The sequence below is a fragment of the Neodiprion fabricii genome, chromosome 5, assembly GCF_021155785.1.
Source record: "Neodiprion fabricii isolate iyNeoFabr1 chromosome 5, iyNeoFabr1.1, whole genome shotgun sequence".
Lineage (NCBI taxonomy): Eukaryota > Metazoa > Arthropoda > Insecta > Hymenoptera > Diprionidae > Neodiprion > Neodiprion fabricii.
Genome location: NC_060243.1, coordinates 34,724,410 through 34,734,519, shown reverse-complemented (window position 1 = coordinate 34,734,519; position 10,110 = coordinate 34,724,410). Strand labels below are relative to the sequence as shown.

Sequence of the window (10,110 nt, the reverse complement as noted above, 5' to 3'; positions counted from 1 at the left end):
GGCGTTTACGGTTTTAAATAGTTCCGAAACGTTTGGAGGATTTCAAAAACTTTGTCAAGCTGTAAAATTTGCAGGTGCAAGTATTTTTTTCGCTGCAGTTGTTTTCTTCGTTTTTTTTTTTTTCTATCGTCTGTTTCGATTCGCGCAACCGGTGATTAGATAATCGTCTAGAGGTATGCACACATGCTCGACAAAGAAACGCGGTGTACAATATCAAGCAATAATTGGCAATATATTGACAAAAGATTATGAGTGAGAAGAAAAAGGGTGGAGCAAAAAGCATCTGAGAAAATGTAGCGATATAATTTATCGCGAGTGTAGATGAAAATATAAAACTGCGAGCGATTGCCACACTGCTGAAGTACAGGATCGATCGAATCGACGTTCACCAGCGTCGAGTGGTTGCACTGAATTGTGAACTTTTCAATACCCAGGTAATCTAGGCTAGGAATTAATTTTTATCGACGCCTGGACAGAAAAATGTTGTCTCAAGTTTAAAAATCGCCATTGTCAAAGTGTGGAAACGCCGATGCACATAGTAATGTTTGACGAAGAAAATCAAGCAGAACGAGTCTGCGAAAAATAAGAATGAAAATAACGATTTATCGCACCGTGGAATCGAGCTGCAATTGTAAAATTACCGAAGCAAAACTGACCGAGCTGCGGCAAATACACGTTTTCGTATCTCAATTACACATCCATGCGTAATAATACGTACAAAATTGCACTGCAGGTGTAACGCGAGACATTGAGAGAAAACCTGTGGCCATATTTATGTTACACACCGCAGTGTCAAGGTGGAAATAACGGTCAGCACTTTGTTTATAATAATTATGTCATATGTTATCGACGCTGAAATTGGAAGAAGAAAATTGGTTACAAAATTCTGTTTTTACTACTATAACCATAGCCGAAAAACGAGATTGATAAGTGCGCTCCTACAGCTTGTAATGGCTTACAATAACGCGAGGTTTTTTATTGTTCTTTTACACTGGTAGAACAGGCGTGCAATTGAATCTCTGACAACGTACATTATGCTCGGGCCGTTGGTAATTTTACTCATTGCTGCATAATGTCACACACGGCGGTGCTCAATTCCACGATTAAATCAACCGTCGAGGTGTATGACAATGAATTAAGTAAGCCCAAGGCTGCTGCCAGCCGAAGGAATCGTTTCCTCAAAACTCCATTACGCATTCCGGACGAAGCGTTCGGAGCTTCTTCTCTCTTCGAGAGGAGAAAAAAATCTAATTTTATTTTTTTTCATCTACAACGCGGCTGATTGTACAAGTTTGCAAACAAAAAACTGCATAGGTTTTTTGATACTCTTTCTTATGAATTTTGACTAACCGAAACCGGGTAAAATACTCGAAATATTCCATCACGACAGGTCTATTTCTCTAACTCGTGTTTGTAGTTTCATTTAAAGTGAAACTCCCGTTTAATTCGAAATCTGGTATGTATTCTATTCTTGATTATGAAAATCCTGTGCAAAAGTGATTTCTTATTTTCATTTAATATGTATTAGAGTGAGAGTCAAGAATAAATACAAAAAGGGAAAGAGAAAATGGAAAGCGGAAGCGTGTTCGGAGGAGCATCAAAGAGAAGAAGAAGGTTTCATAGGCAAAAAGAATGAGCACGGAATGTTGAGCACATTTCACGAAGATGTTGTTTGTTTAATTTTATAAGAAATATTGCTTAATTCATTGTAACGAAATGGTGTTGTTTTCATTATTGTTATGCTTTTTATTATGCGAACACCTTGTATTTTGCAAAAATACTGTACGCGATGGAGGGAAATGAAAGTCATTTTTGGATTCAGCCTACTCGAAAACGGTATTTAGCGATAACATCCCATGCAGCTGGAATAAAATATCTTTTTGCAGACCTGTGTTATCAGAAGTATAGGTTAAAAACCTCGATTAGCAGAGAGACGCGGTTCATTTCGAATACTGATTGTCCGGACTTTCGGAATAATTTTTCTTGTTCTTGTTAAACCTGATGATCCATGTATTGTCAACAGACAGACTAAGTGCAAAAAATATTCCAGAAATTTCGTGATAATATCATAACGATGCAATGGTTACAAAAAATACTTTTTATTCATGCGATGTTGATGTTTATATTTGCGGGGTTTCTTAATAACTGTTGATTTAAAGAGAAAAAAAATATACAAGCATATATACGTCACATTTGCTTCCGCTTGATCGAGGTTCCACTGTAATAATTAGCTATCGTACTTCAGTTAATGCGATTAGAGGAGTAGAGCAATTGATAGAAGGCCGACGAATAATTATGTCGCTAGTTGTTTCGATTTGTCTTGATCAAAAAATAAGGTGGTCATACTTTGTGCGTCAGGTGATCGGCCAATTTGGGCGAGGAGGGGGAAATTCAATAACTGTTGAATAATTGTAATTTATTTATATATGTATAATAATTGTAATGTTGAAAAATGACGCGCTATTTCTCAGAAATTCATATCAATCAGTTGGCTACGCTGATTCAATCGTTCGATAATTACTGATATTTTCATTTACAATCGTTTTAAAAACGAAAATCTTCCATTTTCCAATTACGTGCACATGTACAGTGTATACAATGATTGTGTTAATGATAATTCGGATTTTCTGTTCCTTTTATTACTGTAGAATCAAACAAATTAAACACAAATATCGGTCAATCGATTTCGACGAAAGTTGCGACAAAATTATTGACGAAGCGGCAAACATTAGGACAGCCAAGAATTTGCCTCGAAGAAAAAAAGTGTTATCACGCGTTATAATAGCTCAATTTTGTAGCCTATTATGAAGCACCGGACAAGATACGGTGTTCGTTTTCCAACAAACACGTACGATCCGGAACAACATGTGAAACTTTGAAACTGAGCTGACGTTCTTGCCAGACGATGAAATGGCGTTATTTCATCCGATTAAGGGATCACCGTGCCAGTTTAACGGGTCGAAAAATAATCGAGTTTCGCGATTTTTTTTCGATAGTTAATTTTTTAATTTTTTTACTTTTTGTTTTAACGGTTCAACATGTCTTTGAAAAAAAGGAGTCCTCACGGTGTATACGGTTGTGGCCGTAAGTATAATCTGAAACAAAATTTGTAAAGAGATTATTAATCAGTACGAAAGCCGCTATCTTACTGTGCAGTTTTTTTCTTTTTTTTTTTTTAATCTCAATTGACAAAATGGCGGTGGTTTGAAAAAAAACTATCCGATTTATTTTTTTTATTTCTTCTACAGTTTTTCGTTAAAAAAGTGTGACAATTTAAAAAAAAAAAGTTTCCATAGCAAAATAAAGAATGGCGTGAAGAACGTTGTGTCCAAATTTGAGTCGGATAGTTTGAAAACTCTTCCTCTGAGAGTGTACACCGCTTTGAAAAGCCACGTTTCGAGAAAACCGTTAAAAAAAAAATATATAAAAAATAGAAGAAAAAATTAACGTATACAAATGTATTTCCTGTTCTTCACGAGTGCTTTGATTTGACGTAAAAAAAAAGTGAGACTGCGTAGCGTATTTTGCCGATTGAAAAAAAAAAATCGCGAAAATCAGCTATCCTTCGACCCTTTACACTAACACGATCCCTCGATCGACGATGCGAAAGGATCGGTAGTTTTGCCAATAATTACGTTTGTCTCTACAACCGGTTTGGAAATTCTTCATGCGGTATTCGATGTTTGTTAGCACTGGGATTTTTCATCCCATCTAGGAATTGAAAAAAAAAAAAAATATTTAAAACAAAGGCGACGGTATTGAAGAAAGGTGGGGTGAGATTCGGGAAACTCTTGGCGGGTATTACGTCCACGTGCACGGAGCGGATTGTACTTAAGGATTGATACAGAGACGGTGAAACATCTTTAATTGTGAGGTGTTGCAGTGAGACCGTCGACAGGCGGAACTTTGCAACGAGTTATCAGTGAAACGTTGTCGCTCGCGGTGGTCGGTCGGCGTTGGAGAAACGGTGCTGCTTAAAAATATCTCAGACCAGTTGAAAGTGTTGAACAGTCGTTTATTAAAGCAGTTTTTGTCGAACCGGTTTTCTCGATTTCCTCATTCGCCAACGTTTTCGGCATCAGTATTTTTTTTTTCCTTACGGTTTTCAACAGTTGACAAAAAAATCCATAATTGAAAATCTACGATTTTCTTTGTTAAATTGTCGCCCGATATTGTTCGAATTAATTTTTCATCATTGAGTGACTCGGAAGTCCGGTCGGTAGCCTGGGAAGAGTGAGGGGGAAAAAGATCTCGTCTTCGAATCAATAGAACACGCTGGCTCTAACTTTTTCCAACGGATTCTCACCGTAAGTAATTCAGAGCACGCAGATACTTGGGAAACGTTAGGAAAATTTTTGTTTATCCTCCGTACTTATCCTCTGATTATACGTGTATGCAGATTGTATGATGCTATAGTCGTGGCATATCTTTAATTTCGAAATCACGTGTACGGAAAGTCGAGTGTTGTATGAAAGTTGACATAACAAACGGTCCGAATTCTTTTCAAGGCGTTTGGTAAATGACAGCAGAGACTAAATATCAACTAGCGTGAAATATTCACTGTGAAAAAACTGCTTCTAAACATTTAACATTCGAAACTAGCGGGAACCTGATCGGGAAAAAAAAGTATCGTAAAATCGCGAGGCGAAGATCGAAAAGAACAATTTTATTAGCTGCCGTAAAATTCCTACCCGAGACGAAGAGAGAAAGGGAGACTCCTGGTAGGCCCGATTATGTTCTCAAGGAAAAAGTAATCTGTTAGACTTCCACGCGCGACGTTATTTATAATGAGCAGCGTGTTGGCCGCGGTAAATCGTGCTGCAATTTCTCCAGTTCGCAAGTTCGAAGAACATTCGTGAATGTTGCTTCAACGTTGGAATAAAAAGTATTTTCGGAAATCTCTCCCAGTCAATTCTTTACGGTGATCCTATCGCGGTAGTTTACAGTCGAAAATAACGAGTTCGTTCATTTCTAAACAGATTGTGGTGGCAGAACTCTTACGGCTTGGCGGCGTCCGGAATATCAAAAAAACCTCTGCAGTGGCTTTGGTCAACTGGTATAAGATACTCAACACACGACTCGCTGCAATACACATTCCGGTGAGTTCCCCGTCATTTTTTCAGTGATCATTATTCCACTGATCACCTTATTTTTTTTCTATGTCAACGGTGAACATTTTACAAAATATTCGCCTTTTCCGTGACAAATAGTCTGTTTCCTTGAAATTGTATTACAACTGTGTAAACACTATATATAAGTATATACATATATACATATTCATATATACTTGTCAGAAAATAAGCACATTGAGAGAATTTTGCAAAAAACGGATCATAGACGTCATTAAGGCGACAGCGATCAACGTTCTGAGAAAAATGGTCAAATGATAGGATAACAGTTGAATTATAATCCGAAAGAGACACCCCATCCTATTCCATTCGGTGCAATATACGTCAATCAATTCTTAGGCAACGAGCAAAACGGTTAAAAGTTGAGAAAAATATAGGCTACGTCATACGCTGGGTACACAATGTTTATTTGTAACGATTGATCGCGATGAAAGCATCGGCATGAATGAAATTGGAATTCAATCTGGAACTATGAAACTTCGACCATTCACTGAGACCCGCGGCGTATGACGTTATTTTCGTTTCGATGTTATATACTTTTTAAACGTAATTGCCCTCCGTTAATAAACGGAACGTTTCACTGACGAGAATAACAAGCGTGGCTTCACAAACACGTGCGTATGAATCTGTTCAATTCGAAGGTGATGGAATCGACTGTCAAATGTTATTCCACAGGAATGGACAATTCATTTCCACGACTACGAGCGCTGACATTCATTTCCGTTAACGTGTTCGTGATTCGGGAACGATTCCTTTTTTTTTAGATATGGTTGCTTTCCCGGATCCGGAGGACAGACCAAAACTGTTGAGCATTACAGATTTGGCCAGTCAAAACCAGAAATCGAACAAGAGCCCGGCTGACGCTCATCCCGACCCAGCACCCAAACAGGAAAATCACGCGAAGATAAACAACGATCACTCGTTTACCGTCGGTGACAATAAAGCTGATCTCACCCTCGACGTCGGTAAATTCTCCAAAAATGACTACATCGAAATCTCGAATCTTAACGCTGACGAAGTCACTGCCAAAAAAATAGCAGGTTAGTCTGGCCGGATTTTTGTCACGAAACTCTGAAGCGCGGCACACGTGGGTATTAATAGTTGAAAATCTTCACTCTTCCAGCATCACTGAAGCTCCCCTTTGGAGCTTATTCCGAAAAGAATGGTCTGCCACCTCCGAGTCCAGGAGGCGGATCGCTGTCCAGCAGCAGTTCCATCGTCACGATCACCTCGATCACAAACTCCGACCCAGATCCTGACTTTCCCGTTGGATCGCCAGGCTCTGGAGATAAGCGGAAAATTGTCAAGGCCGAAAAGTGGTACACGACAACGGTACAGATTTCCGTACCGTTTTTCATCGCTGGAATTGGCACCATCGGGGCTGGATTGGTTCTGTCGAATGTGCAGGTGGGAATTTTCTGAGTGTGATTTCTAATAATTCCTGTATTGTATTTGTCTCGCACGCCATGTTTTCCAAATCCTTCCGCATGTCACTTGACAATTGGAATGGAGTTTCTGGGTTCTGGCAGCTTAGCGAGTCTGGCGGAGCAGCGGGAGACCGATAGAGGTGAATAAAAGTTGTTTCATGACACAATAAAAGCGGAGGATAGAAATCCGCCATTTTGTATTGGATTAATGGACTACTTCGTGGCAAAGTCAAGTGGGCCCTGACTGTTTTAACGCCCCATTTCTTACGAGATGTCCCCACATCACATTTCCCGATATACAGGAACAAAAGTAATAACTATCGTGAATCAGTATTATAGTCGTATATAGATTCTGCTCCGACATTCACCTCGCTAAGCCTTCGTCCGTACCCCATATGTATATATACGTATAAAAGTAATATTATATCTGGAATCACTTTGATTTTATTGCCGTCGAGTTTAGTGGTCACCGCTGCCGATCATTAAATCGTTTTGTAGCATCGAGTGAGCCTAGCGTTTGAATGAATCGTAAAATCCTTTCACCAATATCGCCCTCTCACAGATCTTATCTTGTATCAAATTTTGCAAATACCACCAACTGTATCGGACAGATTTGTCTCAACTTGCGTTAAAAATTTTCAAATTCTGACGATGATGCGGTTGGTACACACGTCGCGTCATCCAATTCACTCAACACACAATCGGGCAGATGTGGGTATCTTAAGCCAATGATTGAATGTTATTTTCAAGAATTGGCCGGTGTTCGTGGCCGTCAGTGAGCTCTTCATCCTTGTACCAGCTCTACTGGGTCTCAAAGGAAATCTCGACATGTGTTTAGCCTCACGACTGAGCACACAGGCAAATATCGGCAACATGACAAGCTTCCGAGAGATCATGAAGATGATAATTGGCAACGTGGTTCTCGTTCAAATTCAGGCTTCAGTAGCGGCTATTCTTGTATCTATTTTCGCCCTCTCCGTGGGGGCGGTGATGCAGGGACAGTTCGTTTGGAACCACGCTCTTCTGTTGACCACTTCTAGCATTTGTACTGCGACCAGCTCATGCTTTGTCTTAGGTGAGTCCAACGTCTAGATTAAAATTAATTCATTGGATACCTGTTTGTCTGCCATTTGTTTTGACAACGTTGACGCACTGCCGGCAAATAAAAGCACCGTTTACTTATTTTCCGTTGCTTGTTCTTGACGGAGTTTCATTCGTACACCTTGTAGGATCAGTTGCTTGTTGACTAGTGAAACAAGCACTAGACAATGTTTGCGGCGATTTACAATTGGAACAACATTTTCTTAACTGACATCTCGCAGTTACGAACGTCAATACATGTACGAATATGCATACTTGACACTTTACTTGAACCGGTCAAATTCAACGTATCAAATCCGAGATGAGAATCACTCCGAGAGTAATATTACGATAATTGCGTTATTGATAATCCGGCCTTTCTCGGAACCACGTAACTATACTATGTGTGTTTCCAGATTTCGTAATGATCGCTGTAATTATGGTATCGCATCGGTGTAAAATGAACCCCGACAATCTTGCTACACCGCTCGCTGCATCCATTGGTGACGTAGTCTCCATCACCGTTTTAGCGACTGTTGCATCCGCACTCTTTAAAATACTGGATAATCAGATATGGATTCTCTACCTCATCCTGGGTGGTTATATTTGCCTTTTGCCTCTATGGATATGCATAGTTCTGAAAAACAAATATACCAGAAACGTTCTGAAAACGGGTTGGACGCCGGTTTTGTCAGCGTTGTTCATTAGCGGGTGAGTGTGCCGAATTTGAAGGGGCTATAGTTGCTCATATCTCACTTACCGACCACCTCAGTGCCAGGATCATTGAAATCGACATTTTGTGATTGCAGGCTTGGCGGATTAGTCCTTGACCAAGCGGTCGACGTCTTCGACGGCTTCGTCATATTTCAACCAATAATAAACGGAATTGGTGGCAATCTAGTCTCGGTGCAGGCATCCAGAATCTCAACACTATTGCACCAAACCTCAATCATGGGAATTTTGCCACCCCACGCAAAGATCTTCGTTTCTCCGTGGGCAGCGCTTTTCAAAGGAGGTTGGTAGCATACGAAAAATAAAAAAGGGGTATTTACAGATCAGTTCACTCAGCCCTTTAGAAAATACCCGAAACTCATCAAATCTGACTTTTTTAGTACCTTACGCCAAAACAGCACGAATTCTGATGGGTATGGCAATACCTGGTCAACTGGTCTTCATCTTCACTGCAGACTACATTCAATGGGGCTACTCGACGCTGCAGATCTATTTCATACTATCCTACTTGACTGCCGCGTTATTGCAGGTATGATCGGTGAAAAAATCCCAGCGTTTCTCTTTGGTAGTTAGATACGCATAATCATTTTTCATACAGCTGGTATTCGGCATTGAGAAGATGGTTGAACGAGTTTCTCTGTTTCATTTCAGATAATGCTCTTGCTCTATATCGCTCACATAATCATCCACGCGATGTGGCGGTACAAAATTGACCCGGACAATTCTGCAATCCCGTACTTGACATCGCTCGGTGATCTTACCGGATCGTTGTTGCTGGCTGGTGCTTTCAAGATGCTGCAGTCTATCGGGTACGAATACGGTGACTATTGAAGTGTATACATCTAATATTACCGGAGAGAAACCATTAAGGCGAACGATGTGAGATCGTCACAGGCCTGGAGCTTTGACTCATGGATGACAAAATTTTATCATCGATGGTGACGGTCGACCATTAGACTGCAAGAACAAAAACGTAAATTTGGTATAGACATCATCGGAAGTGATAAGTTTCAGAAGTATATTGATTGCAAACCATGAAAAAAACCAGCGACAGATCATGGCCTCATATTCGCGCGCAAGAATCGGCGAAATATATATCTCAAATCAAGCACAAGATTCAAATGAATTGAATTTCGTTTTATCCTAAAGCAGATTATTGGCGGTCTTTAGATATTACCCGGTCACAATATGATTTCAATGATTCATTGCCAGTGAATAGAATTGGTTTGAGAATGAATGAATATGTGAACTTTTAATGCCTGTCATATTCACCGCAGTCATTTGGGCGTGAACTAACGTGTAACTTCAGTCAAATTCATTATGTATATACCTACACACGAACTTATTGACCTACATCCAAACAAATCAATTGCCATAAAGCAATCATACGTAAATGTATCACACGAAGTACTTCGTACAGAATGGTATTTGTACCTCCGACTCTATTTACGTAATAAGAAGATGCGGTAAAATGCAAGAAAGAAAACCGTGAAGTGCAAAAAAAAAAAAGAAGCTCAGTGACTTAGGTTATATGGATCTACTGTAATTGAATGTATGAACAAATATTAATCCTCGCTATGGCTCGGGGATGTTTTAAAGCACACGAGAAAGAGTTCAGTATATTTTTCAGATATTTGATAGGTGAATAATGATAACAGTCATCTAATGTCGTGAATGTAATTTTAGTTTCACGAAATGAAGGTGACTGTGAATTTTTAAACGGAATCCGTACGACAAATGAG

At 39.7% G+C, this 10,110-nt stretch overlaps 1 protein-coding gene across 3 annotated transcripts; it reads left to right on the top strand.

The window, feature by feature from the left end:
- Positions 1-2,877: 2,877 nt before the first annotated feature.
- LOC124183070 (solute carrier family 41 member 1-like) lies at positions 2,878-9,972 on the top strand. 3 transcript variants are annotated; one of them, XM_046571073.1, is made up of 9 exons: positions 2,878-3,084; positions 4,980-5,099; positions 5,894-6,169; positions 6,253-6,536; positions 7,307-7,631; positions 8,053-8,347; positions 8,446-8,651; positions 8,749-8,897; positions 9,020-9,972. In XM_046571073.1, exons 3-9 carry the CDS (start codon positions 5,896-5,898, stop codon positions 9,197-9,199), a joined length of 1,713 nt encoding a protein of 570 aa, XP_046427029.1. In that variant the 5' UTR covers positions 2,878-3,084; positions 4,980-5,099; positions 5,894-5,895; the 3' UTR covers positions 9,200-9,972. The 3 variants fall into 3 exon arrangements, with proteins under 3 accessions (XP_046427029.1, XP_046427030.1, XP_046427028.1); XM_046571074.1 differs by lacking the exon at positions 2,878-3,084 and adding an exon at positions 3,429-3,681; XM_046571072.1 differs by lacking the exon at positions 2,878-3,084 and adding an exon at positions 3,878-4,307.
- Positions 9,973-10,110: the final 138 nt, after the last annotated feature.

Excerpts from the sequence above, each read along its gene's own strand:
- LOC124183070 (XM_046571073.1), top strand. The coding sequence starts at position 5,896 with ATGGTTGCTTTCCCGGATCCGGAGGACAGACCAAAACTGTTGAGCATT. Across the intron at positions 8,348-8,445 it reads TCAGCGTTGTTCATTAGCGG|GCTTGGCGGATTAGTCCTTG; the intron begins GTGAGTGTGCCG and ends TTGTGATTGCAG. Across the intron at positions 8,898-9,019 it reads TGACTGCCGCGTTATTGCAG|ATAATGCTCTTGCTCTATAT; the intron begins GTATGATCGGTG and ends GTTTCATTTCAG.